The following is a 26748-nucleotide window of genomic DNA, read 5'->3' on the forward strand; positions in this document are numbered from 1 at the left end:
GAAACTGTATCCTTAAGGCATCTGTCATGGTGCTATTACAGTTTTTGTTCCTTTACATAAAATAAGTAATTCCAAATGATTATTAGTGGATCCACTATTGATTTGAAACATATTGATAGAAATTATTTTATTGCATGGGCCATCATAGCTAAAATGCCCTTCTATCATTTATCATGTTACACAACTGACATCTGTTTCATTTTGAATATTGTTTTTTTCTGGAGAAGTGGGTGGATTAATTCAGCAGGTTCAGGGGACAATTTCCCTACAAGCCTCTTCTGCGCAAATCAGTAGCTACCAGAAAGTTAATTTTGTGTTTTTAAATATAAACATATCCTTATTTTTCAGTGAATAATGATTCTTAGGAGCTTCCTGGAATATGCTTCATATTCTCTATAAGCACAAATATTTGGGGGATGATAGGAGGCAACTGTACAACTTTGTGGGGAGGCACACATAATCAGTCGACCACATGCTGCCCACCTTGTTCTAGATTAGAAGATATTACGAATGAACAAAACATGTTGCTTTTTATTGCTCTGTATTTTGAACAAGGAAGTAGAACATAAAGCATTAAGAAAATCTTTCATTTAGGACTTGTGCAAAGGGTTCTTTGTAAATTAGTGTTAAATTCAACCACATGTTCAGTATGTTGTTGCTTTTACTTCCTAGCAAATTGGGAACCAGTTTGGATTAGGATCACTGCATGTGGGCCTCAGAAGCATTTAAATCTCCTCTCTCTCACTTCCACCTTCCCAGAAGACACTTATCACTATAATAACTGTTAAAACAGTGGGAAAAAGCTTCTATTGGTAAGCAGTGAATTATAAAAAAGGAAACAGGCAAGGGAGCTGCATGCTACATAATTAATATGATATGCAGCTTGACCCAATTTCTTCTTGCCTGATGCAAATTGTTGAGAGGGTAAATTAAGAAGGCCTGTGCTAAATTTGGAGATGCTTTATCCATCCTTCAATTTTACATGCTGCATCCTGACTTCCACTGGACTGAGACCATAAGCCTTATTCCAACACCACAGAGTGGGTTTGGCTGCCATCTTTGGGTACTACAAAGTTCCTTTGAGCCCCTTAAGAAATTCTCCACTTCCTTCACATGAATGTTTCAAGGAATCCTGGAATAGGGAAGAAGTTCCGTGGAAACAGAAGTGTGGAGTTGCTGAGCAAAGCCCTTAGCAGTAAAGACTATCATTCTTCTTGATTGACAGTTTACATGTTTATTTAGTTTTTTAGTATGAATATTTGTCTCCATAACACAATATGAATCCTGCCACTCTGTTTTCCAAATTGTCATTCTGATGCTACTGTAGAATTGCTTCTATATATAAAAAGTGACTCCCCTAAATGGAGTATTACAGATATCATTTTAATAAAATTATGCATCCGTATCTGAAAATCCAGATAGATCATCAAGAGTTTTTGAAATGATAAAACCTCAGAAAAGGTTTTATTTATTAACTAGCTTCCTGATACTAAGGGACTACTTGGCAACAGTGCAAAGAAAAGCTAGGTCATCTGCTTCTTCAGGGCAGGATTTTCCATCCTAGAGTGAGGCATCTGTCTCAGGTTGTGAGATGATGGGAAGCAGGGCAGCTATGGAGTGGTGACAAGGTTTAAAGATCAGAGTTGTGTGTGCTGGGCATCTCCTTTGGAGCCCCCTGAGTGACTCAGCTCCTTTCAAATGACCTGTCTCATCATCAGCACTGCAGTGAAATCCAGCTGCCAGACCAGTTTGCTCTTATATGTAGAAGAGAAACAGAACCACCTTGTCCTCTCCTTCAACCAGTAAAAGGTCTTGGGAATTCCCCTAAAATTTTCCCAGCATAGGGTGTTAGAGCCTTTGTGAAGACTCAGAGCATATCTACCTTACATCATTATAGCAGTATGACATGATTTTAAATGCTATGGTCTCATTTTCTGGAATCCTGAAATCTGTAGTTTGGTGAGGTACTTCTTGAGAGCTCTAGGACCCTCATGAAACTACACACCCTAGGATTTCATAATATAAAATGTCATCAATAAGAATGATACCAAATTTCTGTAACTGTGTGCTGTATAAATTGTCACAGACACACAGTTCGCAGAGACATACAGATCTATGTCCTCTCTTTGATTACACTATGTAACAAAATTCGGGGGGAAATCCTGGTTTAGAAGTGTGATTTCCTGTTTAATTGTGAAATACTTTTAAAGTAGTTGTTTTCCTCCAGAAACTATCACAAACTATGTTGATTTGGTTGAGACTCTATGAGATATTAATTGAAAAACTATAGCAAATTGTGCTGCAGGGTGTCCCGCAAAAACAACTTTTTTGCGGTTAACTAAACATTTTCCATGTCTTTATGATAGAACCAATTAGGAGAAGATATTTATAACCCAGGAACAAAATTCGTGTTACATAGTGTTATATTTCGAATGGGTTGGACTATTTGGACTATCTCAACCTTGTGGTCACATGCTGAGATAGACTTGGAAATTGCAATCTTACTGATTCAGTTTTTAGCAATTGTATTCCCTTCTCAACTCATATTTGTTTTGCTTCAAACTTCAGAAGTATTAGCTTGAGATGTAAAAACTGCAAAAAAAATACTACAAAACAACTTCCTGGATGGCAGTTTCTTGGCAGAGCATTAAAAAGGATCTAAATACAATAATAATAATAATAATAATAATAATAATAATAATAATAATAATTCATTGGAAATTATACCTCAAGTACCACCTCCCTGCAGTAAAGAACTGGTGGGATCACAAACCTGTAAAAGTATTGGAAAATGAGCACGCAAAGATACTGTGGGACTTCGAATCCAGACTGACAAAGTTCTGGAACACAACACACCAGGCATAACAGTTGTGGAAAGGAAAAAGGTTTGGATCATTGATGTTGCCATCCCAGGTGACAGTCGCATTGATGAAAAACAACAGAAAAAACTCAGCCGCTATCAGGTCCTCAAGATTGAACTTCAAAGACTCTGGCAGAAACCAGTGCAGGTGGTCCCGGTGGTGATGGGTACACTGGGTGCCGTGCCAAAAGATCTCAGCCGGCATTTGGAAACAATAGACATTGACAAAATTACGATCTGCCAACTGCAAAAGGCCACCCTACTGGGATCTGCGTGCATCATCCGAAAATACATCACACAGTCCTAGACACTTGGAAACTGTTCGACTTGTGATTTTGTGACACGAAATCCAGCATATCTATCTTGTTTGCTGTGTAATAATAATAATAATAATAATAATAATAATAATAATAATAATAATAATAGACTCTGCAAGGAAGCAGATGAAACAATAGATCACATCCTCAGCTGCTGCAAGAAGATAGCACAGACAGACTATAAACAGAGGCATAACACCATTGCTCAGATGATTCATTGGAACTTGTGCCACAAATGCCACCTGCCTGCGACAAAGAACTGGTAGGATCACAAGCCGGAAAAAGTTACAGAGAATGAACATGTCAAGCTACTCTGGGACTTTCGGATTCAGACAGACAGGGTTTTGGAGCACAATACTCTTGACCTCACGATTGTGTTAAAAAACAAAGTATGGATTGTCAATGTTGCAATCCCAGGGGACAGCAGGATTGAAGAAAAACAATTGGAAACGCTGACATGATATGAGGATTTAAAGATTGAATTGCAAAGACTCTGGCACAAGCCAGTCAAGGTGGTCCTAATGGTGATCAGCACACTGGGTGCAGTGCCTAAAGACCTTGGCCTGCACTTAAACACAATCAACGCTGACAAAATTACCATCTGCCAGCTGCAGAAGGCCACCTTACTGGGATTTGCATGCATTATTCACCGATACATCACACAGTCCTAGACACTTGGGAAGTGTCCGACGTGTGATCCAATACAATAGCCAGCAGAGTGTCTGCTGTGGACTCATCTTGTGTCAACATCAGAAGAGGAATTTTCCAGGGAGATTCATTGTCCCCTCTGCTTTTCATTATTGCCATGATCCCTCTGTCAAAAATCTTACAAAAAAACAAATCTCGGCTATCAAACATCTAAGAAATCTCACAAAATTTCACATCTGATGTACAGGGCCGGGCTGTGGCACAGCTGTTGAGCAGCTGCCTTAAATCACTCTGACCATGAGGTCATGAGTTCGAGGCCAGCCCGTGGCAGGGTGAGCACCCGTCAATTAAAAATAAAAAATAGCCCCTGCTCGTTGCTGACCTAGCAACCTGAAAGATAGTTGCATCTATCAAGTAGGAGATAAGGTACCACTAAAGTGGGGAGGCAAGATTAACTAATTTACGACCTGGAATGAGGAAGTGCCGTCAGTGTGGATGATGAAGCAGCTGCTCCCCCCTGTGGCCAGAATCGAACATCCCCTCAGAAGAAGGTTAACTTGCCTCTGCGTGTGTCTCTCAGTCTCTGTTTGATGTGTTTATGGGCATTGAATGTTTGCCCTATGTGTGTTATAATGTAATCCGCCCTGAGTCCCCTTCGGGGTGAGAAGGGCAGAATATAAATACTGTAAATAAATAAATGGATGACCTGAAGCTACATGGGAAAATGGAAACTGAAAACCAGTCTCTGACCAACACTGTCCGAATTTTTAGCATTGATATCAGCATGGAGTTTGGTTTGGACAAATGTGTGACAGTGGCATTGAAGAAGGGAAAAATCATTGAAAGTGAGGGCATAAATACGCCTTATGGCCAAACAATAAAGTATCACCAGCCAGAGGCCTATAAATACCTGGGCATATTACAGCTGTGCAACATCAAGCATGAACATGTGAAAACTGTGGTCAGCAAAGAATACACACAAAGGGTCAGAAAAATTCTCAAAAGCACGCTCAATGGAGGCAACACCATCAAGGCCATAAACACCTGGGCCATGCCTGTCATAAGATATACTGCTGGCATTATAAATTGGACACAGGTGGAACTGGACAATTTGGACAGAAAAACAAGAAAACTCATGACCATTCATCATTCCCAGCACCCTCGCAGTGATGTTGACCTGCTATATCTGTCTAGAAGATCAGGGGGCAGAGGACTCTTACAAGTAAAACAAGCAGTCAAAGAAGAAGAACATGCCCTGGCAGAATATGTCAAGCAAAGTGCAGAACCTGCTTTGACTGAAGTCAGAAATCAGAAACTCCTCAAAGCACAGCAGACAAAAAACCAGTACAATAAAACCGCACTACAAACTAGAGCTGACAGCTGGCACAACAAAACATTGCATGGAAAATTCCTTGACAAAATTTAAGGAAAAACTGATAAGGAGTAGATCTGGCTCTGGCTCAGAAATGGGACAGACTGAAGAAGGAGACAGAAGGCCTGATCCTTGCAGCCCAGGAGCAAGCCATCAGAACAAATGCAATTAAGGCCAAGATTGAAAAATCAGCTGATGACCCAAAATGAAGACTGTGCAAGGAAACTGACGAAACCATTGATCATATCCTCAGCTTCTGTAAGAAAATTGCACAGACAGACTACAAACAGAGGCACAACTATGTGGCCCAAATGATTCATTGGAACTTATGCCTCAAGTACCACCTCCCTGCAGTAAAGAACTGGTGGGATCACAAACCTGCAAAGGTTGTGGAAAATGAACATGCAAAGATACTGTGGGACTTCCGAATCCAGACTGACAAAGTTCTGGAACACAACACACCAGACATCACAGTTGTGGAAAAGAAAAAGGTTTGGATCATTGATGTTGCCATCCCAGGTGACAGTCGCATTGACGAAAAACAACAGAAAAAACTCAGCCGCTATCAGGTCCTCAAGATTGAACTTCAAAGACTCTGGCAGAAACCAGTGCAGGTGGTCCCGGTGGTGATGGGCACACTGCGTGCCATGCCAAAAGATCTCAGCCGGCATTTGGAAACAATAGACATTGACAAAATTACGATCTGCCAACTGCAAAAGGCCACCCTACTGGGATCTGCGTGCATCATCCGAAAATACATCACACAGTCCTAGACACTTGGAAAGTGTTCGACTTGTGATTTTGTGATACAAAATCCAGCATATCTATCTTGTTTGCTGTGTCATAAAATAATAATAATAATAATAATAATAATAATAATAATAATAATAATAAATCAACTTTATTTTTATCCCGCCCTATCTCCCTGAGGGGACTCAGGGCAGGGAGAACCCATCAAATTACAGTTGCCCAATCTCAACTTAAGCTGATGTTTGTTTTATGTCTGACAAGACACTTCCTTGCAAGAGGAAGTAAATTAAATTGCCTGTTAGTCATTAACAGTTTTGTAGAGTTTTGAAGTTCAGATAAATAGTGAAATATACTTTTGAAATATGAAATAAAATTACTTTTTTTGTGTTACTGTTCCTATATTTCTCTAGGCAGCATGGCCAGTAGTTACATATTTGTAGATTTTGAGAATTTGAATCCAAATCAGAAAATAGAATAAAATAACTTTTCTAAACTCTTAAAAGAACTATCCTTTCAATATAGTCATCTACGCTGCTGAAGACAAATTTCTCTTTGTTTTTCTATTGAGGAAAAAAAGGATAATCATATGGTAAATCTAAATTTCAGCAAGATAGCAAATGTAGAGAACTTCAGTTGGCATATGTCAAGCACTGCATTATGTAAAGCAGCTGCTGCTTCATTCCTGGGCCAAGTCCAAACTGTCAGTTACATACACAGCTGTGCAATGGAACTGAGCTCGGAATAGTTGTTTCCACAGCGTGAAGATCTTTCAGGTCAACCAGCATGTGCTTTAAAATGGAAAACAAAAGCAGCCCAGTAAAAACTCAAAGTACAAATCCAGAGGAATGGAAACAGCTTCCCTATGTCAGTTATAACATAACTTTTACTTTTAGAACTATATTTTGAAACTTCATTTTGGTCTCCTAAACATGTATCTTGGGGCAAGAATCCATGACATTTGCTAATATTTTACATGTTTTATCTTTATCCTTTTAAACTTGTTGCTTAGGCTAACATGCACATAGCATATACCTTGATAAGACCAGATTCTAAGACAGAGCTAGTCTTATATATTATTTATAGCTTTAACATATAAATGCACTCTTATCAGCACTTACTGCTGTTGCTTGCTTTTCTTAAGCAGGGCTGTTTATCTTATCAATGGTCATTATTAACCAGATTAAACGTATTTGCTTGCCATTCCTAATTGTCAGTACATTGTGATTCCATGCAACCAATTAAGTTGGCATCCACCATTACTTTGGCTGGTCATCCTCAGGGCTGCTCACCCCATCATTATGCTGGGAGGAAAACAAGACATTATTATTCATTGTTTATTATTCTATCCTGCTTTCCTCCCAAATTGGGACATGCAGTGATTGTCCCAATCCTCCTATCTCAATCTTCAAGCTGTCCTCTCAGCATTATGCCAGGAGGAGGGCGAGACAGGTGATAACCAGGAGCGCTCCGGGGTCTCTCAAATACTGTATGCCTTCTAAGAGCTGTCCTCCCGGCATAAGGACAGGGCCACTTGCTTCATCCTTATGCCGGGAGGAGGGTGAGACACATGGTGGCTTAGAGCTTTTGAGAGGGCTCTCAGCTGCTGTGTGTCTTCCTCCCCCCATACTTTTTGCATAAGGATGCAGTAGGTCACCACATCCTTATGCCAAGAAGACAGGGAAAATGAGGAGGGCCTGAGGTAAGAGTCCAGGGGGCCACATCCAGCTCCCAGGCCTTAGTTTGCCCAAGCCTGGTATATATAAACATATAACAAACAAAATGCTCTCCTACTATCCTGATTAATCCCCTGCCCTCTCATTTTCTCAGCTGCCTTTAAAATGTTCAGTTTTTCTCCCATTTTCCTACATTGTCTTTGCCACATTTCCTTTGCTGCAAACTGAGTTCAAAGTACAAAGGGGCTTTCACTTTTGTCCTGGGTTTCATTTGTGAAGTGTATGAGGTCAGTTTATGGTGGAGTGTTTACATAGGAAAAGCCCATGTATGGACATATGTTTAGACTTTTATGCAAATTGTTCATGCCAACTTGTACTTGACAAGGAACAGTCCCTGGCCAGTGTCACATTCAGTAATTTCATAGTGCCCTCTTTACATGAACCATATCTGAAGATCAGTGAAATTATTATAAGAATCGCCTATGGAATGTCCAGTTATCTCTTTTGCGTATATTGTGTTGCTTCTGTCTTACAGGACAGGAGGCTGTTAAGCACGACAAAGAAGTTCTTCACAAAAAAACAGGTACATACTTTGTTTCAAGTTGTCATTTTCATTCTAAAGGGCTTTCACTAGTTGTACAGAAACTAGAAATAACACTATGCTTTTTATACCCAGCCATTTGGCAATGTCGGAAGCAGAGCTGACAAATTCAGCAGAATAATGTGGCCTTGGGTGCCTGGCATTATTCCTGTTATACACTTAAGCAAATTTTATTTTTATTTTTTTTTAAAAAAAATCAAGCCGCTTACTCATGTATAAGGACAAAATGCTTCCTCATCTCTAATCAAATCAGTAATGACCTTCACCAAGAATTTTGATATGATGTGGTTGTCCCACACTCAGATTTTTTAAAAAGTGTGGTATTATAAACAATTTTAAAATCCTCATTGAACAACAAAGAATAAAGAGAAAATGGAAATAAACTACATACTGATTGGGAAAATTTAAAGCTGATTAAAAGGAGAATGGAGAAAATCAATAAAACAATGAAAGGATTGGTGTGTTTTTGCAAGATGAGTGATGCTCACTTAGCTATTGACAAAAGCCATTGAAGGGGCCCATGGCGAATAAAATGCTAAGTCTTTAAAAAGAGTTATATTATATATATTGTATCACAGGCAGCACTATGTTTCAGATAGTTGTGCTACTATCAGAGTTTGGCTTACAAAGTTTGGTAGCAAGAGACCATAATAATGATGTGTTCAGCTGTAAACAGAGCCAGTTTCAGAACAGTTCACACAGGACTGCCAAGGCTGATATTGCTCACTGAAGCATGCTTTTTAAAACATTATGTTAAATAACGTATTAGTCAAGGGGGTGTTGAGCTAGGCACAAATATGGTTACATCAGTCAATTTGATTATTTTCATTTTTAAAATCATATTTCTTTTTTGTAGTAAATGATATTTATGTTCATGCAAATTGTGTTTAACATTTAGGAAGCAGGAGTAAATTGTATATTATTCCTGTGGACTTGAAGGTGCTGATTTAGCTGAGTTTTATGTGCACAACTGTACTTGATTTACAGTTCTCATTCTCTTTTACTACAGGAAGAAAAATGGGGGATGTTTCTATTTTGTTGCCAAGAATATTGAAGTAATCAGAATTGCTTCTATGTGATAGTGGTGAAAGGAGAATAGCAATGTTAGTCAGGGATAGTTACGGTGTAATAACCTCATTCCTCACTGATAACTATACTATGTCATTCACAACTGTAGAAATGCACATGGCAACACAAAATTGCTCCATAAGGCAATTAAATTCAGGATCTAAAATTACCTAGCTCCAGACTCTTGTCAAATATAGGCTTACCAACATAATGGAACATATATACAGACAGACAGACAGATATGTGTGGAGTAAATACATAGAAAGACAATTGGTTCATTGGACAAGAAACTTTGGTTGCAGGAATCTGCCCAATAATTACAGTTTGAATTAAATTTTCACCCTAAAAATTTCATTAGTCTTGGATAATTTCTGATTTTCTCCCTCTTTCTTTCAGCCAAGCCCAAAGAAACTGCAAGTATGTACTACGCTATATTTATACCAACTACAAACAATTATTTGATTTTGTTTCCAACTTGCTGTCCTCTGAAATAGCCATGCTGATCTTTGCTCGTTGATTTTGTGAATGATGCCATTACTACCACTGTGCCAGGTTTGAAGTACAGTAATCCTTCCACATTTGTTGGTGATAGGAGCACAGAACCCCAGTGAGAGTGAAAAACCACAAATAAAAAATCTATATTTCTTTCCTCTCTAGGAACACCTCGCTAGGAATTTCTGAGTCTTTCAACATAGGCCTACGGTCAATTTCTACTAGAACCTGACCATATAATTACATTGGAGAAACTAGAGATTCCTAGAGTTGTCATCTCTAGAATCGCTAAGTCCTTCAGCATGACTCTGTGGTTGGTTTCCTCTGGAAGCTGATCATAAAATCACACTGGAGAACCTAGCTGTTCCTAGAGAAAACTGGATAACTGTATTCATAAGTGCACATTACTTGACTTTCAAAATCAAAATACTTCCACGCGATTTGGTAACCATTGATAGTTTTCAGAGTATTTTATGTTATTTGCACCAAGTATTATGCCACACATACTTGTGATGTCATGCTGTTTTACTTTAGTAATTTTTAATATGAAAATGAAAATTAATACATATTTCACATAGATTCAGTCTGATGTAACAGGTATGGTTTTGCACTTTGATGAAAGGTACCCAGGATTAAGTCCTCAGATAGTCACGAAGCTCACAGTAATCTTGAGCCAATCACTATCTTTTAATCCAGCCACTTTCACCCACTTGTTGTGAAGATAAAATAAAGAAATCCAGTAGGAAATGTGGAATTTAAATGCAATAAAACAGGCATTAAATTTAGGACACTTTGATTAATTTCCCTCCCTAGCGACAAAAGTCTAATAAATATAATGTCTCACTGCCTTATGGAAGTAATATTAAGTAAGATGGAAAGAAGTGATCACATTGTAACATTAATGTAATTAAAAGGGGTTGGGAGAGTTGAGGGGGGAAAATATGAGCTGCAGCTGTGCTCAGGTCAAGAAGGATACCTTTTTTAGGATTCATGCAGAGTGTCCATGTGTTAAGAGACAGTGTGTACCCATTAGTAAATTACTCAAACACAGTTTATAGCTTAAATACTGAAAGACGAAAGGCTAATGAAAATGACCGGTTGTGTCAATAGATTCCTTGCCAAATCCATTCAAGTGCTACTGTGCTACTCCCAATATAGCCAGCAGATGGTAGCAATCCTGCTCTGTGTTTGTTTTAAAAGAAGACTTAAGCATTATTCTTAAATTATTAAGTCGTGCAGTCTCCTTCTCCCTCTAGCCATACCATCTACCACTGCATTTTCCACAAAAACAAAACAAATCAAACTTTGTTCTCCTATGATCTATCATTAGGCCTAAATGCAAATTTGATGGTAGATCAGGCCTCATTGCATGTTTCTCCTGAGCAGCATATATTATTTGTGTGTCAAATGCTATTGCACAAATACATGCACACAATCTGTTCTGAGCTCCTGAGAGAAGCACACTGGAGTTGTGCACCCATAACTTATGTACACTGTGTGCCAATCAACACATTTATGATTCAGGATGAGTTACACCAAAACCTGTGTTCAGGATGAGGTCCACATCATGTGGCATTTGCTATGCATCAGATGAGCAATAGCCATTGGATGTGTGTGTTCATTTATAAACAAGGAATTTACACTTCCATTGAATGGAGGTAACACCAAGCTCAAGGGCAGGTTCTCTTGAATGCCGTGGTTCTTTTACATCCTGAATCTTTAAAAAAAAAAAAAAAAAGCGCCTTCTTCAGACCGTGCAGCAATTTCAAATAAATCAAGTTAATTAACTTTGAATTATAATCTGTATGTAATCTTTGTGCTGTATCATGCAAAGATAATAACATTACCCTTAAAGAAAGACTTACATTTTCTACACATTGATAATAATAGCAATCAAGAAAATTAATTGGCATTGCATTTTTAAAGTAATTAGTAGATCATCCTATTTCCATTTATCTTTAATTAATTGCCTGTGGCAGGAGTTGATCATTTGGCAACATCAAAGGCACAATTCACATTAAAAGAAATGTTAATATAGATTGATTTTTAAGTGCCTAAAATGGGAGGCAACTTTTTTATGAAACATTAATTATCTCATTATCATAGGGATGCTGTCTGAGAATTATGGATAGAAATTTTGAGCAAGATAGTGATAGATTCTGAATGGATATTCCCAATACTTAGCTGTTTTCCAAACAAACAAGTGTATGAAATATTAAATTGGAGCACAGTGAGGGACAGATATTAGAGTTTGAAGGTAAAGATGTAGATCCAGATATTTTCTTGAGCGACTTCCATTCCACTTGCATGAGATCCCCCCCACATATCTGATTTCCATCAAATTCTCTCTTGCTGACACCTCTCACTATTTTATAGGCTCCCTTAGCCTATAGACCAGGGGACAGTGGGCATTAAGTGGCCCACCCCTGATGTCTGCTCTACAGATGGCCATCCTACTTTATAAAGTGCTATTTGAAGAGCTACCTGACAATAGGTCTCTGGACCCTTCTACGCTGTTGTATAAAATCCACATTATCTGCTCTGAACTGGATTATATGAGTCTAAATTGCCAGATAATCCAGTTCAAATCAGATAATCAGGATTTTAAATGGCAGTGTAGTTTGTACTCACTTTCATCTGAAACTGTAATAGTGTGATTTGCCCAAGGTCACTCCCTGGTTTCTCAGAGTCCAAGCCAACACACAGACAAGTACACCACAATGGCTATCTACAAATAAATTATACAAATGTTAACTGGAAATTTCTGTGATCTTTGACATTCCTGTTTTCGTTTCTGGTTGTCTAAAAAGTTTTGATTGGGTAAACAACAGAGTTTGCTAGGATGTAATAATTAATCTCAAAGTGTAGGACGTACCATAAAATTATATATCTTTGTACATGTATCCAACAAATATACTCATTTGTTTCCAATCTGGACACATAGTACATATGGGGTGTGGAAAATCTGACAGAACTGTCAAGATATGCAATTATCAAGATTTATTGTTACTTTCCTTCTCTTCTCTCTCTCCCCCTCCCATTCTCTACTCTCTCCACAATCCCTGGAAGAGCCATCTGCTGAAAAAACAGTAACAGGTATTTTTTTCCCCTCATATTTAGCAAACAGAATAATTCACCATGAAAAATTATGAAGGCTGACATATCCAGATCTTCAGCTTATATAAACTGGCATTATCCAGAGGTCCATGAAAAATGATTAAATTGATTCCACCAAGGGATTTGACTCAAAATGTCAGGCTTCTCTTCCCATCCTTTAATTTGTTCTTCAAGGATTCTAAAATCCAAAATTGCTTACTTGGAAATAAATACAACTGAAATTAGTGGGTCTTGGTTCTGGTAAGCGCCCATGGGAGAGTGGGCTTGGTTATAGTGATTAATGCTGACCTGTTCAGAACAGATAGCTCACATGCTGGGAGACTATGAATGGAAATGTGTTAAAGTGAGCTGGATGATATCACTTTTGTGTGTGTGACAGGCAGAGGGAGATGTACACTTCTAAGGCAGATTGCTGAAGAATCACTGGTGTTCTCAGCAGGAAATATTGGAAAGGCATAAACGCCTCCAGCACAGCACCTTGGTTAATTTCAGTCTGTCTCCTTGTATGAAGTCACACTTGATTGACTCTATTCTTGGAGGCCTGAAAAGGGGATGCTGAAAAAGGACATCACGTTTATATCAAAATGTTTGTTACACCACACAATAGAGGTCTATCACATCATATATGGGTGCAAAATATACTATACTTTCAAGCCTTCAGCCGCATTCACCCGTATTCATCCTGTTTGAGTGAAGCAAGATGAGTGTTCTATTTTGTGTCATTTTGTGTGTCAACAAATAGGCAGCTAACATTTAATCCTGATGCTTTGGAAATCTTTCTAGACAAGAAGAAAGCAGAAAAAGCACAGAAGGAGAAAGATGGTGAGGGCTGGAAATATTTTATCAATGCATTAAAAAATTGATAATCTACTAATCCTGCTGCCACTAACAATGTGGCATTATGTACATTGAGTTTCTTCTGAAATCTTATTTCTTTACCCATTCTTGATATTACAGAAAAAACAGTGGGAAAAGCTCTTGTCATAAAGGAGAAGTCTAAAGGTAATATCTATTACTATTGTGTGCCATCAAGTTGTTTCCAAATAATGAAGATCCTAAAGTGAACCTATCATGGGGTTTTCATGGCAAGATCAGAGAGGCTGGATCTACACTGCCATATAATCCAGTTCAAAGCAGATAGTCTGGATTCAGAAACTGGATTTTATGGCAGTGTAGATGGGGCCTGAGGCTCAGAGAGTATGACTTGTCCAAGATCATCGTGTGGGTTTCCATGGTTGGGTGAGGATTCAAACCCTTGTCACCAGTGTCCTAGTCCAACGATATCCTCAAAGACCATGAGATCCAGAATAGGTCTCCACAGTCTCATACAGACCCACCACCAAGACTCTACCCTTGGAACACAATCATACTTGGCCAGGAGTGATTCCCTATAATAAATAAATTCCAACTCTAACCACATAATCACCTCAGGGCTTTAAAGCGGGCAGCCCCACATTTCTGTCACCTGCAGAATTCTGGGAAATGTAGTTTTGGGCAGGGCCTTTTGAATTCTCAACTACAGAGGTCCTTACCTTCCCAAACTACATTTCCCAGAATCTGCAGATGGCAGAAATGTGAGGCTGCCCACTTTAAAGCCCTGGTGTGATAATGCCATAAAACTAAACAATATCCCAGAATACTTCTAAGGTATGTAAGCAAACACCATATAGTCTATGCAAAAAGAGAACTGTAATCACCATATAGCATACAGTGACACCAAAATCCCCAATACAAAGTTCAATATAGTAATATGAAAAATACAATGAAAAAGGAGCAACTCCTCTCAAACAGAAAGTATCTCAGTCTGATATCAGTCCCAATGTATGTAAGCTTCAGGGGTCCAAGTTTGATGAGAAATTCTTCCAAAAGAAGTAAAAGTGAACAGACGGTTGGTTACATAGCTATTATGCAAGATAGATAAGATAATAATAGAGCACAGCTCTCAAAACAAAAAGTCTCCACAAATAAAGTCAGTCCTGGTCCAAAAGAGCTGTGAAGGTCCAAACAGGATGAAAAACTTTGTATTGGGGATTTTGGTGTCACTATATGGTCATCACAATTCTTCCTTTGCATAGACTATATTATGTTTCTTTACATAATGCCATAAAACCCCATCACCATACTAGTTCACAACAGTATAATTGTGCAATCCATGAAACAAAGAGTTCATCATTCATAAAAGCAACAGCAAACATCTGGATTGTTTGCCCAAAGGTAAATTACTTCCTTCTTAGCTCAAAAATCCTTGATCATTGACTAAGGTGGTTGGATCTTTTGGGAGCTGAAGTCCAAAACACATGGGTGATTCTTTTTTTGAGAGCCACATAATTAATGTTTGTTTTTAAATACTTGTGCTCTATATACAGTACATTGTTAGCCTGAAGTTCTTTTCATGTTGGCAGCTGCTGGATGAGAGTACAGGTTGCTTGGTATTTGCAGATATCAGTAGGGGGTTTAAATTATCCCTGAGTCAGAATTACTGGTGAATCACAGGCAACTATGATGAGCAAAATCAATAATTTTTCTTTGAAAAAATTCAGGTTTCTCCCTCTCTGGAATTTTCTTTACCTCCAATACTATTTGTAATGACATTAAGGAAAGTTAATTTGTCTGTTATGAAAATAGGGGGAATATTATATTTTACTCTGGAGGGAGGAGCTGGAGCATGGCGTCCTGCAAGCAGCTCTTGTACTGAGCTCTGAAAAAACCTGGCATTATCAACAACTCCCAAGCCAAAATGCCATCCAAGGGCAGGAAAAGAAACCGAGCTAGCCCCAGCAATGTTACAGGGGTTCATAAATCCTTCCAAACAGCAAAACAAATGAGAATTGACTCCTACCTACCAGCCAGGGAGATAGCGACGGAAACAGTGAGTAACAGACCTTCACTTTTGGGCCCTAAATCAGACACTATAAACTCAGCAAACACAAGCCTGGTCACCCCCTTGTCCCCTTTGAACTCTCAAGGATCTAGCCCAGGATTCTTGCCTGAGCAGAGAAGTAGTGGAGATAGAATTTTGGAACTCTCTGGACATGCTCCGGGCACCTCCCACAAACATATTAATCAATCCTGCAAAGAGATATGCTTGCTTTCAGCAGAATCTATGATTCTCATATTACAAAGACTAAATGAGATTGCTGAACAAGTGAAAAACCTACAAGAATCCCTTTGGCAGCCTCTCTCTCAGGGCAAACAAGGGGTTAACAAAAGCTTGCTGAGACACGCTGACCCCTCCCTATCAGCAGCTGTTAATCACCTTGATCCAGTATCTGAGAAAAGATGTAGGCGGGTCCTCCAAAAGAACCAGATTCTGCTTCAATTTCAACACCGGGACCACAGCAGATGGAGAAAAAAAAATACCATTTAAATGTCTCTGTCCCATTTATTACAGCTCCAGCATGGAGCGATGGACCTCCAAGACCATCATTTTTTACCAAGCTGCCCTAATGCAAAACGGGTTCTTCTGATCTTTGGTAATTCCACAATCCCCAGCCGCCTCTTGCACCTGAAGGACTTTCTTTGGAACAGATACTCCGTTGCTATTACTAGAGTTTTCCGTGATCCATGGATTCGAGAACTTATATTTGGTAGAGTGTATGACCCTCCATCTAGACAACACCAATTACAAGTCAACAACTCAATTAACTCAAACAAGATACCTTATTCCAATACTCAAACAGAACTCAACAAACTCGAAAACAAAATAGACCAGTTCCAAAATATGATCACTCAATCATTTACAGTAGATGACGAAATGGAGACCCAACAGGAGAACCCTAGGGCTGCCCTGTTGAGCCCTTCACTCATGGAAAATAGCTGCAGAAAAACAACAGGCAACCCTAACATGAGTATCTTCGACAGCGATGATATTGCCCTTGCGGAGATCCTCAAAATCTCAGACACTAAGGATCAATACAAGTCACATCAAAGCAATACAATAACCCAGACTGAGTCTTCCCCAATGCAGAAAGGGTTCATTTCACAGAGAAAACAGACCTCCTCACCTCGCTTCTCACTTGACAAGAGTGGCGCTGCAACCTCTACAAAAGGAATGGGACACATTCCTTTCAGAAACTCACAAACTGCCGCTTCGGGGGCTCCTATTCCCCAAGGACCCATATTGGAAGCACAACCCCCTTCATCCTCATATAGAGGCAGGTGTTTGATGGGGAGGCAAAGGATAATTGAAGCCGAAGTCGAAGTCCATGCTCCTTTTGAGGCATGACAAATCAAGTTCCAAGCACAACATTCCGATTCTATCATGGAATGTTACTGGTTGCCATGCTTCTATTAGAGACTCCTATTTCGCAGACTTTCTCACTCGTCATCACATTTTACGAATCCAGGAAACAGGGACAGTGGATGAACGGACATTTAGTGGATTACATTCATATACGGGGAAGACCTAGCCGGGGGCAAAATGCAGGAGAGGAATAAGGGATCCTGGTGCAGACACCTCATTACGTGTCTGCACTAGGCCCCTACCTCCATCCAAAAAGAGTGCAATAGCAATGTTGATCCAATTCCAACATCACACGCTGCTGGTAGTTAATGTATCTATGCCCCCACTGAAGAGGAAACCACAAATCAGAGCCCAGTGATCCGATTTGGAAATGTATGTTGGTGATCGCATAATGCAGAACTCAAATGCTTCTGTCATTTTGGGAGGAGACTTTAACGCTAAGATGGGCCCAAATCTTGCTTTATAGCAAGACTCTCTCTTCCGAGCCTGATCATGATCTACCCCTCCTTATGCTATAATATTGAAACCAGGAAATATTTTTATCTAATTTATTCATTTCCTGTTGTGTTTTTAGTGCCCAATTCCCATTTTTTATTATTAATAGATCTTTATATTTAACCCAGTTTTCCCACCCTATTATTCTTCTTTGGGAGGCCTCTAATGGTGATATCCATAATGGTGTTTTTTCGTATAACTTTTTTAATATATTTCTCCCATATCTTAAGAATTGAGGACATTATAAAACGAAATTATTTTCTATCTTCTTTTTTTTCATACCAGAGATAAGAGTGCCACCCTAATCTCAGGTCTATTCCCTTCAGATTCAAAATTTTGCTATTTTCAAGTTTTGCCCAATCTTTGTCCCACAATAGTGCTGCCGCCTTAAAGTATAGTTTTAAATCGGGTGTAGCTAGACCTCCCCTCTTTCTTTCATCAATCATGTATTTTACTTCAGTTCTGGGTTTCTTTTTTATTTTTTGGCAAATAAACTTCATTATATCTTTATGCCAAAAAAAAAAAAAAAAAGGCCGGCCAGAATCCTGAACAGGATCCTTTTAACAGCTTGTTTATTTTAACTTCTTTTGTACCATAGGTTGTATGTTGTATGTATGTCTATGTGCTAAATGTTTTGATACGGCCGATGGGCTAATCAATAAAATGTGATTGATTGATTGATATTTTACTCTGTATATTTTTGTCTTACAAGAAAAGGAAAAAAAACAGAATCTATTTAAGCATCTGTTTATTATTCTGTGCTTTCAAGTCTTTCCTGACTTATAAGCAACCCTATTGTGGTTTTTTTTTTTTTTTTGAGACTGAGAACATCTGTAGTAGTAGTTAAATAAACTAGTTGTGACCCTGGATGGGAAGACATAGCAAGAACTTTAATTCAGGTGAAACTATGTTTCCCCTCCTGTTGGACTTGCCTCACTTTTGAACCCTTTGCATGTCTATTACTAGCTAGTGGATAGTGATGAGTGAGGAAAAATCTGGTTTTGCCTGTAGCTATTAGCTACATACCTGTATGTCTGCAGCCATACAACAACATTATCATGTTGTACCATAAGGAAGATGTCTTTTTGCCATTGTGAATTGGACACTTTTCTTCATCCTCCTGCTCTACAATGGCTACTAGAGAACGGAACCTTGGCAGGAGCAAAGTTGGTTTTGAGGGAGTTGGAGACTGTTGCATAAGTAAAGTAGTAAATGCTTCCCTAGAACATCAACAAAAAAAAAGGAGGAAGAAGGGGAGGAAGAGACATAGTTCAATATTTCAGTGGTGTGTGTCACTAATATGAGGTGATCCTATGTTTTATGTTGGAGATGCTTGCTGCCTTATCTCATTGAGAAATTTCCCAGGTGTAGGACACATCAGTCTTTTTTTCAAGAATTGAGAGGCATGAGCTCATCACATGAGTTAATCTATCTCGGGCTGTCATGCATAGCCCTCCGTTGTTGAACAGAGGCAGAAGTGCCCTGAAAGGAGGAAACTCCGGGAATCAATCTCATCACGTTGAGAACTTTTCCCCTTTTGCGAGCCCATCACATGTTCCAGGGTTAAAAAGAGACTGAAATGTCTTGAAAGGAGGGAACTCTGAACAAGGGCCAGCAATCTTGTTCAGAGCGCCTTCCTATTATCACACTTTACTCCCATCGTTACAACTGAAAACATCCAGAGTTTCCCATCCTTCACTTCACTTCACTTCACTTCACTTTATTTCTTAATTAGTCGCTCTCCACCAGTGTGCTCCGAGCGACTTACAGTTTAAAATATCATTCCATAATATAAAAACATTCAACATAAAAAACATTCAACAGTGACTATTTGGCAAATTAGATCTCATTTACTTAAATGCACGACCAAACAGCCAAGTCTTGAGCGCTTTCCCAAAAGGTCGCAACTCCGACATTGCTCTAACATATGGAGGCAATGAGTTCCACAGAATTGGAGCATAGGTCGAAAAGACTCTATGCCTTGTAGCTTCCAGGCATACCTCCCTAGGGCCCAGTACGTATAGAAGATTTTCCTGGGAGGATCGAGGTGACCACTGATGAATAAAAGGAATGATGTGGTCCCTAAGATATAATGATCCTTGGCCATTTCGAGCTCTAAATGTTAGGATCAGTATCTTGTAAGAGATCCGATGTTCTATTGGTAGTCAATGCAGTTGTTTCAGAATTGGTGTAATACGGGATCTTATAGATGATCCTGCTAGCAGCCTGGCCACTGCATTTTGGACCATTCGGATGCTTCTTTAAGACACTCTGGGAAAATTCCTTGTTCCAAGGAGCTGTTAATGATGTTCCTTATGGGATCTCGTAGTCCCTCCCAGCACTCCTTAACCAACCGGGAGGGGCAAGGGTCGAGGGAGCAGGCAGTTGGTCTTGCTGCAGCTAGAGTCTTTTCCAGATCTTCCATTTCTAATAGCACAAAAAGTTCTAGAAGTTTTTCACTAGATGGCCAGAAAGCTTCTAGTTCCCTCAGTGTGTCCTCTGTGGGAGGTAGCCCTTCGTGAAGCAGATTGATCTTATTTATGAAGTAGCTCTGAAAGGTTTCTGCTGTAATATCTTGACTGGCCATATCTTCGGCTGGATGGGTTGGATTTATGATGTTACAAATAATTTTAAATATTTGAGTAGGTTGAGATCTGGCGGAAGCTATCAGTGAGGAATTATATTCTTTTTTGGCCTCTCTGGTGGCTGCTTTGTAGATTTTCTGATGTGTTTCGAGAGCCGACTTCGATGTTTCATCAGGTTTCTTGCGCCATTTACAGTCTAATCTCTTCCGCTCAAGTTTCATCTGACGTAATGCATCCGAGAACCACGGAGATCTATTCCGTGGTTCACAACCATCCTGTTTCATTGCACAACCATCAGCAGTCTTGTATCCTATTGGCTTTGATGCAGAACCATAGGATCCCACAGAAAGCAATGGTTTTAACCTGAATCACTATCTCCTGTATCCTAAGAGGTTTGATGCAGAAGAACAGAATCCCATAGAAAACAATGATTTTAACCTGGACCATATGTGAGTCTGATGGGGAGGCAGAACTCCAAAGGGGGCAGTTATCTTCCTTAAAGGAACGATTCTCTCCATTAAGATGGGGTCACCCATGCTTTACTCTCTCAATATGATGAGTTGGCAGGACTCCTTTTAACTTACGACCATGATGGAGGTGGTAGTTTTTCAATTTTCTCTGTAGTCCCAATGAAGGTAGTAGTGACCTTTTTAGGATTCTAGGATGTCATTATACAGATAACAAATATTTCATTAGATGAAGGTTGGGCACTGAAATACTCCACTCCACCATTGTTGACTAATTGCAAAGCATCAATGAGAGCAGCCATTCCCCCAAATGTTGAAAAGTATTTCTCATCACCATTGAAATACATTGTATGCCAAACATCAACTAGAAGTTAAGATGATGATAATGATAATGATGATAATACATTTATAATAATTAATAGAATATTATTTTATGTGATTAGTCAAAGTAAAGCAAAAGTCTGATTATAGTGGTATGATTTAAATGATAAATGGATGTTTGTGATATAATTTAATTAGATTGATCTGTTTTGCTTAACAGTCCCAGTAATCAAAGAACCGCATTCCCATCACAATATCACAGCAGGTAATTAAATGGATGATGGTGATGATGGTTGTTATTGTTAATATTGTTATTATTACTTAAAATGTGAGTGTGTTTCATTTGAGGGGAGGAGGCAGGTTTCCATCAGTTTGCTGTAATGTCCAATCATTTATTACTTCTATGTACCCTGTGTATGTCTTTTAGACCCAAATAGAAATAAACTTGATTTTCAAGAGAACAAAAACTCAGAAAAAAACATTCTTCTAAAATCTGGTCAGAATTAAAGGGATTTATTACTCATGCATTCCTGTGAACAAATAAAACTATATTTTACTACTGATTACAATAATATCTTTGTATGTCCTTGAACCAAGGGTGGTTAATCCTGGCCATTTCCTTAGCTGTCTTCAGTTAGCTTTGTTCCATCCTGCAAATTGGTAAATATAATCTTACTGCTCCAGTTCTTTATGAGATTTCTACTTACATGAAATATCTGATTTTATTCACTCTCTGAAAATGCAAGAAACTGTTGTTGGATTTTATTTTGCAAAACATTAGCCAATATAAACACTGGTCATTTTGCCCGGGGGTTCTGAGATTAGTAGGTTAAAAAGTAACTTTTTCAGGCTCTGATTTAAAAAGAGATGATCAATTATCATAGAAAAAGAAAGAAGAGACCTTAGGATGATTATAACTGTGCCTTTGGTTGCTATTAGTCATTTTCAAATACATTTTGCATTGACACTGGAAAGAACAATATGGTTTCTTAGATGTTCAGTTATGCAAAAAGACATTCTCTAGTCATCTTGTCAAATATGTTGTTCAAGGACATCGTTGCTCACAGCTTGATCACTGCTTGACAAATTTAACTGAATTAACATAATCAAAATGTGTATTAATAAGTAAAGAGTAGCAAATAGTTCTGTTGCTGGGTTGTTGTATGTCTTTCGGGCTGTGTGGCCATGTTGCTGTTCAGATTTTGCCTCTGACAATCATCTTTCTTTCCTTACAGACAAAATGTCACAAGCTGCAAAAACAAGTAAGTTCGGTTTAGGGTTAAAGACATTGCAAGCCTCTTTGATTCGCAGGTGACATATAGTACTTGTCAGTATTGTATAAAACTGTAACTCGGTTATCAAAACTGTTGTTATTCATTCCATCAGGCTGAGAAAGAATGAGTCATTTGCCCTTGAAAGCTGGCCTGTGGGGGAATGTTGTATGTTTTCAAGCTCAAACCTTAAATAAAAAAGAGTGATCCTGATGCTCCTGTGTTATGATTGAGAAAAGATACACTGACACTAAAAGGGATTTGAGTAAGAGGTCGCTTTTCACCAAAACAAAGCTGGAAGCTGTTTGCATAAGAAAGCTAGTAGCCAATTTTAAACCCTGTGGATTTCCATATAGGCTAATAACAGTATGCTAAGACTCCAATTATCCTGAGTTTTGCTGCTAAGATTAGGCAGGATTGCAAGTAGGTAAAAGTACGTAATCCAACAGAAACAAAGGTATGCTCCTCTCCAGAACTCCTTATAAAACACCTTCAGAAAATTCTGTATTGCCACAACACATGATTCTTCAACCTATTATCCTTCAATGTATTCTGTGTTTCTGTAATTTGGATAGTAAAGTGCTTAACCTTGTGGATTAGAAATGCAACATCAGACCTGTTTTTGTACCAATAATTAGGTTTAAGTCAACGCAGAGACAAGGCTTGTACACTATGACGATGTCTGAAAGCTGACATTTGGATTATGCAATTTCACATTTTAGAAATATTTCCTATTTCAGATTACCATTCAAAGTGGTATCCAAAAACTGGTATAGGTCAATTGTATAGTGCAATGATAAAACATCTATTGATTTAAATGGATGATGCTTAGATTCAATTAATTGCAATGAATACATTTGTCTATACCTTTTTTAAACGTTTCTAATTTGTACAGAATGTTCAGCTTGGTGAAGAGAAGAGTAAGGGATGACATGGCATCACAGAACAATAGAATCATAGAATCAGAAGTAACCACAAGGGCCATCCTGTCGCCATCCTTTTCTGCCATCCAGAAATGCACAGTCAAAGCACTCCAGACAGATAGCAATTCATCTTCTGTTGAAAACTCTTGAGGGTAGGAGATTCCACCACACCCTGAGGCAACGTATCGCATTGTAAAACGGCTCTTACCATCAGGAGTTCTTTCTAACAGTTAAGTATGCTGCTCAGTCATTTAGTCGTCTCCAACTCTTAGTGACCTCATGGACCAGTCCACAGCAGAGCTCCCTGTCGGCCGTCACCGCCCCCAGTTCCTTCAAAGTCAAGCCAGTCACTTCAAGGATACCGTCCATCCATCTTGCCCTTGGTCGGCCTCTATTCTGTTTTCCTTCCATTTTCCCCAGCATCATTCTCTTCTCCAAGCTTTCCAGTCTCCTCATGATGTGGCCAAAATACTTCAAATGTCTCCAATATACTTCCCTCCAGTGAGCAGTTGGGCATTATTTCCTGGAGGATGGACTGGTTGGATCTTCTTGCGGTCCAAGGCACTCTCAGGATTTTCCTCCAGCACCAGAGTTCAAAAGTGTCTATCTTACTTCGCTCTGCCTTCCTTATGGTCCAGCTCTCGCATCCATAGGTTTCTATGGGGAATACCATTGCTTTGACTATGCGGACCTTGGTTGTCAGTGTGATGTCTCCGCTCTTCATTATTTTGTCAAGGTTGTCCATTGCTCTCCTCCCAAGAAGTAAACGTCTTCTGATTTCCTGGCTGCAGTCTGCATCTGCAGTGATCTTCGCGCCTAGAAATATAAAGTCCGTCACTGCCTCCATGTTTTCTCCTTCTATTTGCCAGTTATCAATAGCTGTAGTTGCCATGATCTTGGATTTCTTGACGTTTAACTGCAACCCAGCTTTTACACTTTCTTCTTTCACCTTGGTGATAAGGCTCCTCAGCTCTTACTCAATTTCGGCCATCAGAGTGGTATCATCTGCATAGCTAAGGTTATTAATGTTTCTTCCAGCAATTTTAACTCCGGCCTTGGATTCCTCAAGCCCTGCAAGTCGCATGATTTGTTCTGCGTACAAGTTGAATAGGGAGGGTGAAAGTATGCAGCCCTGCCGCACTCCTTTCCCAATCTTGAACCAGTCTGTTGTTCCGTGGTCTGTTCTTACTGTGGCTACTTGGTCTTTATACAGATTTCTCAGGAGACAGACAAGGTGACTTGGTATCCCCATACCACCAAGAACATGCCATAGTTTATTATGATCTATGCAGTCAAAGGCTTTAGATTAGTCAATAAAACAGAAGTAGATGTTTTTCTGGAACTCCCTGGCTTCCTCCATTATCCAGCGGATATTGGCAATTTGGTCTCTCATTCCTCTGCCTTTTCTGAACCCAGCTTGGACATCTGGCAACTCTCGCTCCATGTATTGCTGGAGCCTTCCTTGCAGGATCTTGAGCATTACCTTACTGGCATGGGAAATAAGTGCCACAGTACGGAAGTTTGAGCATTCTTTAGCGTTTCCCTTTTTTGGTATGGGGATAAAAATTGATTTTTTCCAATCTGATGGCCAATCTTGTGTTTTCCATATTTGCTGGCATATGGCATGCATCACCTTGACAGCATCACCTTCCAAGATTTTAAACAGCTCAGCTGGGATCCCGTCATCTCCTGCCGCCTTGTTATTAGCAATGCCTCTTAAGGCCCATTCAACCTCACTCCTCAGGATGTCTGGTTCTAATTCACTCACCACACCGTCAAAGCTATCTTCTATATTTTTATCCCTCCTATACCAATCTTCTGTATATTCCCACCACCTTTTCTTGATTTAATCAGCTTCTGTTAGGTCCTTGCCATCTTTGTTTTTGATCATGCCCATTTTTTCCTGATATTTGCCTCCGATGTTTCTTATTTTCTGGAAGAGGTCCCTTGTCCTTCCTATTCTGTTGTCTTCTTCCACTTCCTTGCATTGCTTGTTCAAAAATAGTTCCTTGTCTCTTCTGGCTAGCCTCTGGAATTGTGCATTTAATTGGGCTATCGCTGTTTCCTTTCGCCTTCCTTCTTTCTTGGGCTACTTCCAGTGTCTCAACAGACAACCATCTTGCCTTCTTGGTTTTCTTTTTCTTTGGGACGTACTTTGTTGCTGTGTCGGCTCACTACAGCCGCTCCTGAATGAATACACGAGACTCGCTGTGTTGTCACCAGAAACTTTACTGCAGGAAACATCGACATGAAAAAGCCAAGAATGGGAGGCGTCCGCCAGCATTCCTTTATATACCCTTCCCCCTCATTTGAAGATACATCTCCCGCCCAACAAAACCCTGCGAAGTTTCCCCGCCAAGTCCAGCAGCTGTTTCTTCTCAGGATCCCGGGATGCAGGTGTCTTATCAGTTCACAATGTCAGTGACCCTGAAACTCAGAGCCATATCCGGGCTCTAGTAGTAGGGTTCTGACATGCTGCCTCCTGAACAATGTTGTGGACTTCTGTCCATAGTTCTTCTGGGACTCTATTTATTAAATCTAGTCCCTGTCAGGATCCAGGCTGCAGAGCACCAATAACCATGCGCAGAGACCAGAATCTATCTAATATCTTTATTATAGAAATATATAAAGTCAATAAAAACAAGTGAAGAATATAGTTCAGAAGCAGACCTTTCAGGAAAGGCCAAATATAGTCCAGAAATGTATTGTCCAATATAAGATATTAGAGTTCAAAGTTTTAATCCACTTGACCGAAACACACACTTTGCCAAGCAAAGTGTGGGGAAATGACAGGGTCCTTAAAATCCAAAGTAGCTTGACAACAAGGCTGGAAAATAGACTTGATTCTTGGCTAAATCAAAACTTGAAACAAGGCAAACATGAAACATGAACTGAGTCCAGAGAAGTCCGTGAAACAAGGCTAGGCTGGAAACTTGATCCGTGAAACAAGACAAGGCTGAAAACTCGATCCAGGAAGCAGGGAACTGGGGTACGTAGTCCACACACGATCTCTCTCCTCAAGCTGAACAAACTGACTCCGCAAGGTTCCCCTTGCGGCAAAACCCCTATATAGGATCTTGTTTTCCCGCCAATAGAACACTTTCCCTGGAGAACAAGAAGTGAAACCCAAACTGTGTCCAGATGCATGACTCCTTAGAATTTCCCAAGGGAAGCAGACTTAATCAGCTAATTGTCTGGCAGCGATTCTGAGGCTCCGGCGATTAGCCTCCCTCGCTCCTCTATCTCTATTATAATTGTCCTTTCGGGAAAACGGGGGAGAATTCTGCCCAAGGCTTGTTTGGTTAGCTTCCTGAGGACAAACATCCTCCAGGTGGCGAGGCTCCAATTCAAGCTGAACCGGTGGAAATCCCAAATTTTCCTCCTCATCTGCCACAATAGCACTAGGAACGGGACTACAAGGCCCATGAGACATCACAGTCCCTGAAATCTATTCTTCACCTCCACTGCATATTCACTGGGAATATTTGTGAGATCATATCTAATTGGTCTGTGTATTTTCCCCATTCTCTTTATTCTGATTCTAA

General features: G+C 39.5%; 1 protein-coding gene across 12 annotated transcripts in view; it reads left to right on the plus strand.

Annotated features, from left to right (window-relative positions):
• Nucleotides 1–26748, plus strand: part of trdn (triadin) — a 303322-nt gene that overhangs the window by 266723 nt on the left and 9851 nt on the right. For all 12 annotated transcript variants that reach the window (XM_062979180.1, XM_062979220.1, XM_062979204.1 and 9 more), the window contains 7 exons: nt 8156–8203; nt 9686–9706; nt 12851–12877; nt 13682–13720; nt 13856–13900; nt 21230–21274; nt 22245–22271. In XM_062979180.1, the coding sequence (XP_062835250.1) occupies nt 8156–8203; nt 9686–9706; nt 12851–12877; nt 13682–13720; nt 13856–13900; nt 21230–21274; nt 22245–22271 (252 nt within the window). The remainder of the gene's footprint in view (nt 1–8155; nt 8204–9685; nt 9707–12850; nt 12878–13681; nt 13721–13855; nt 13901–21229; nt 21275–22244; nt 22272–26748) is intronic.

Source organism: Anolis carolinensis, chromosome 1, assembly GCF_035594765.1.
Source record: "Anolis carolinensis isolate JA03-04 chromosome 1, rAnoCar3.1.pri, whole genome shotgun sequence".
NCBI classification, from domain to species: Eukaryota; Metazoa; Chordata; class Lepidosauria; order Squamata; family Dactyloidae; genus Anolis; species Anolis carolinensis.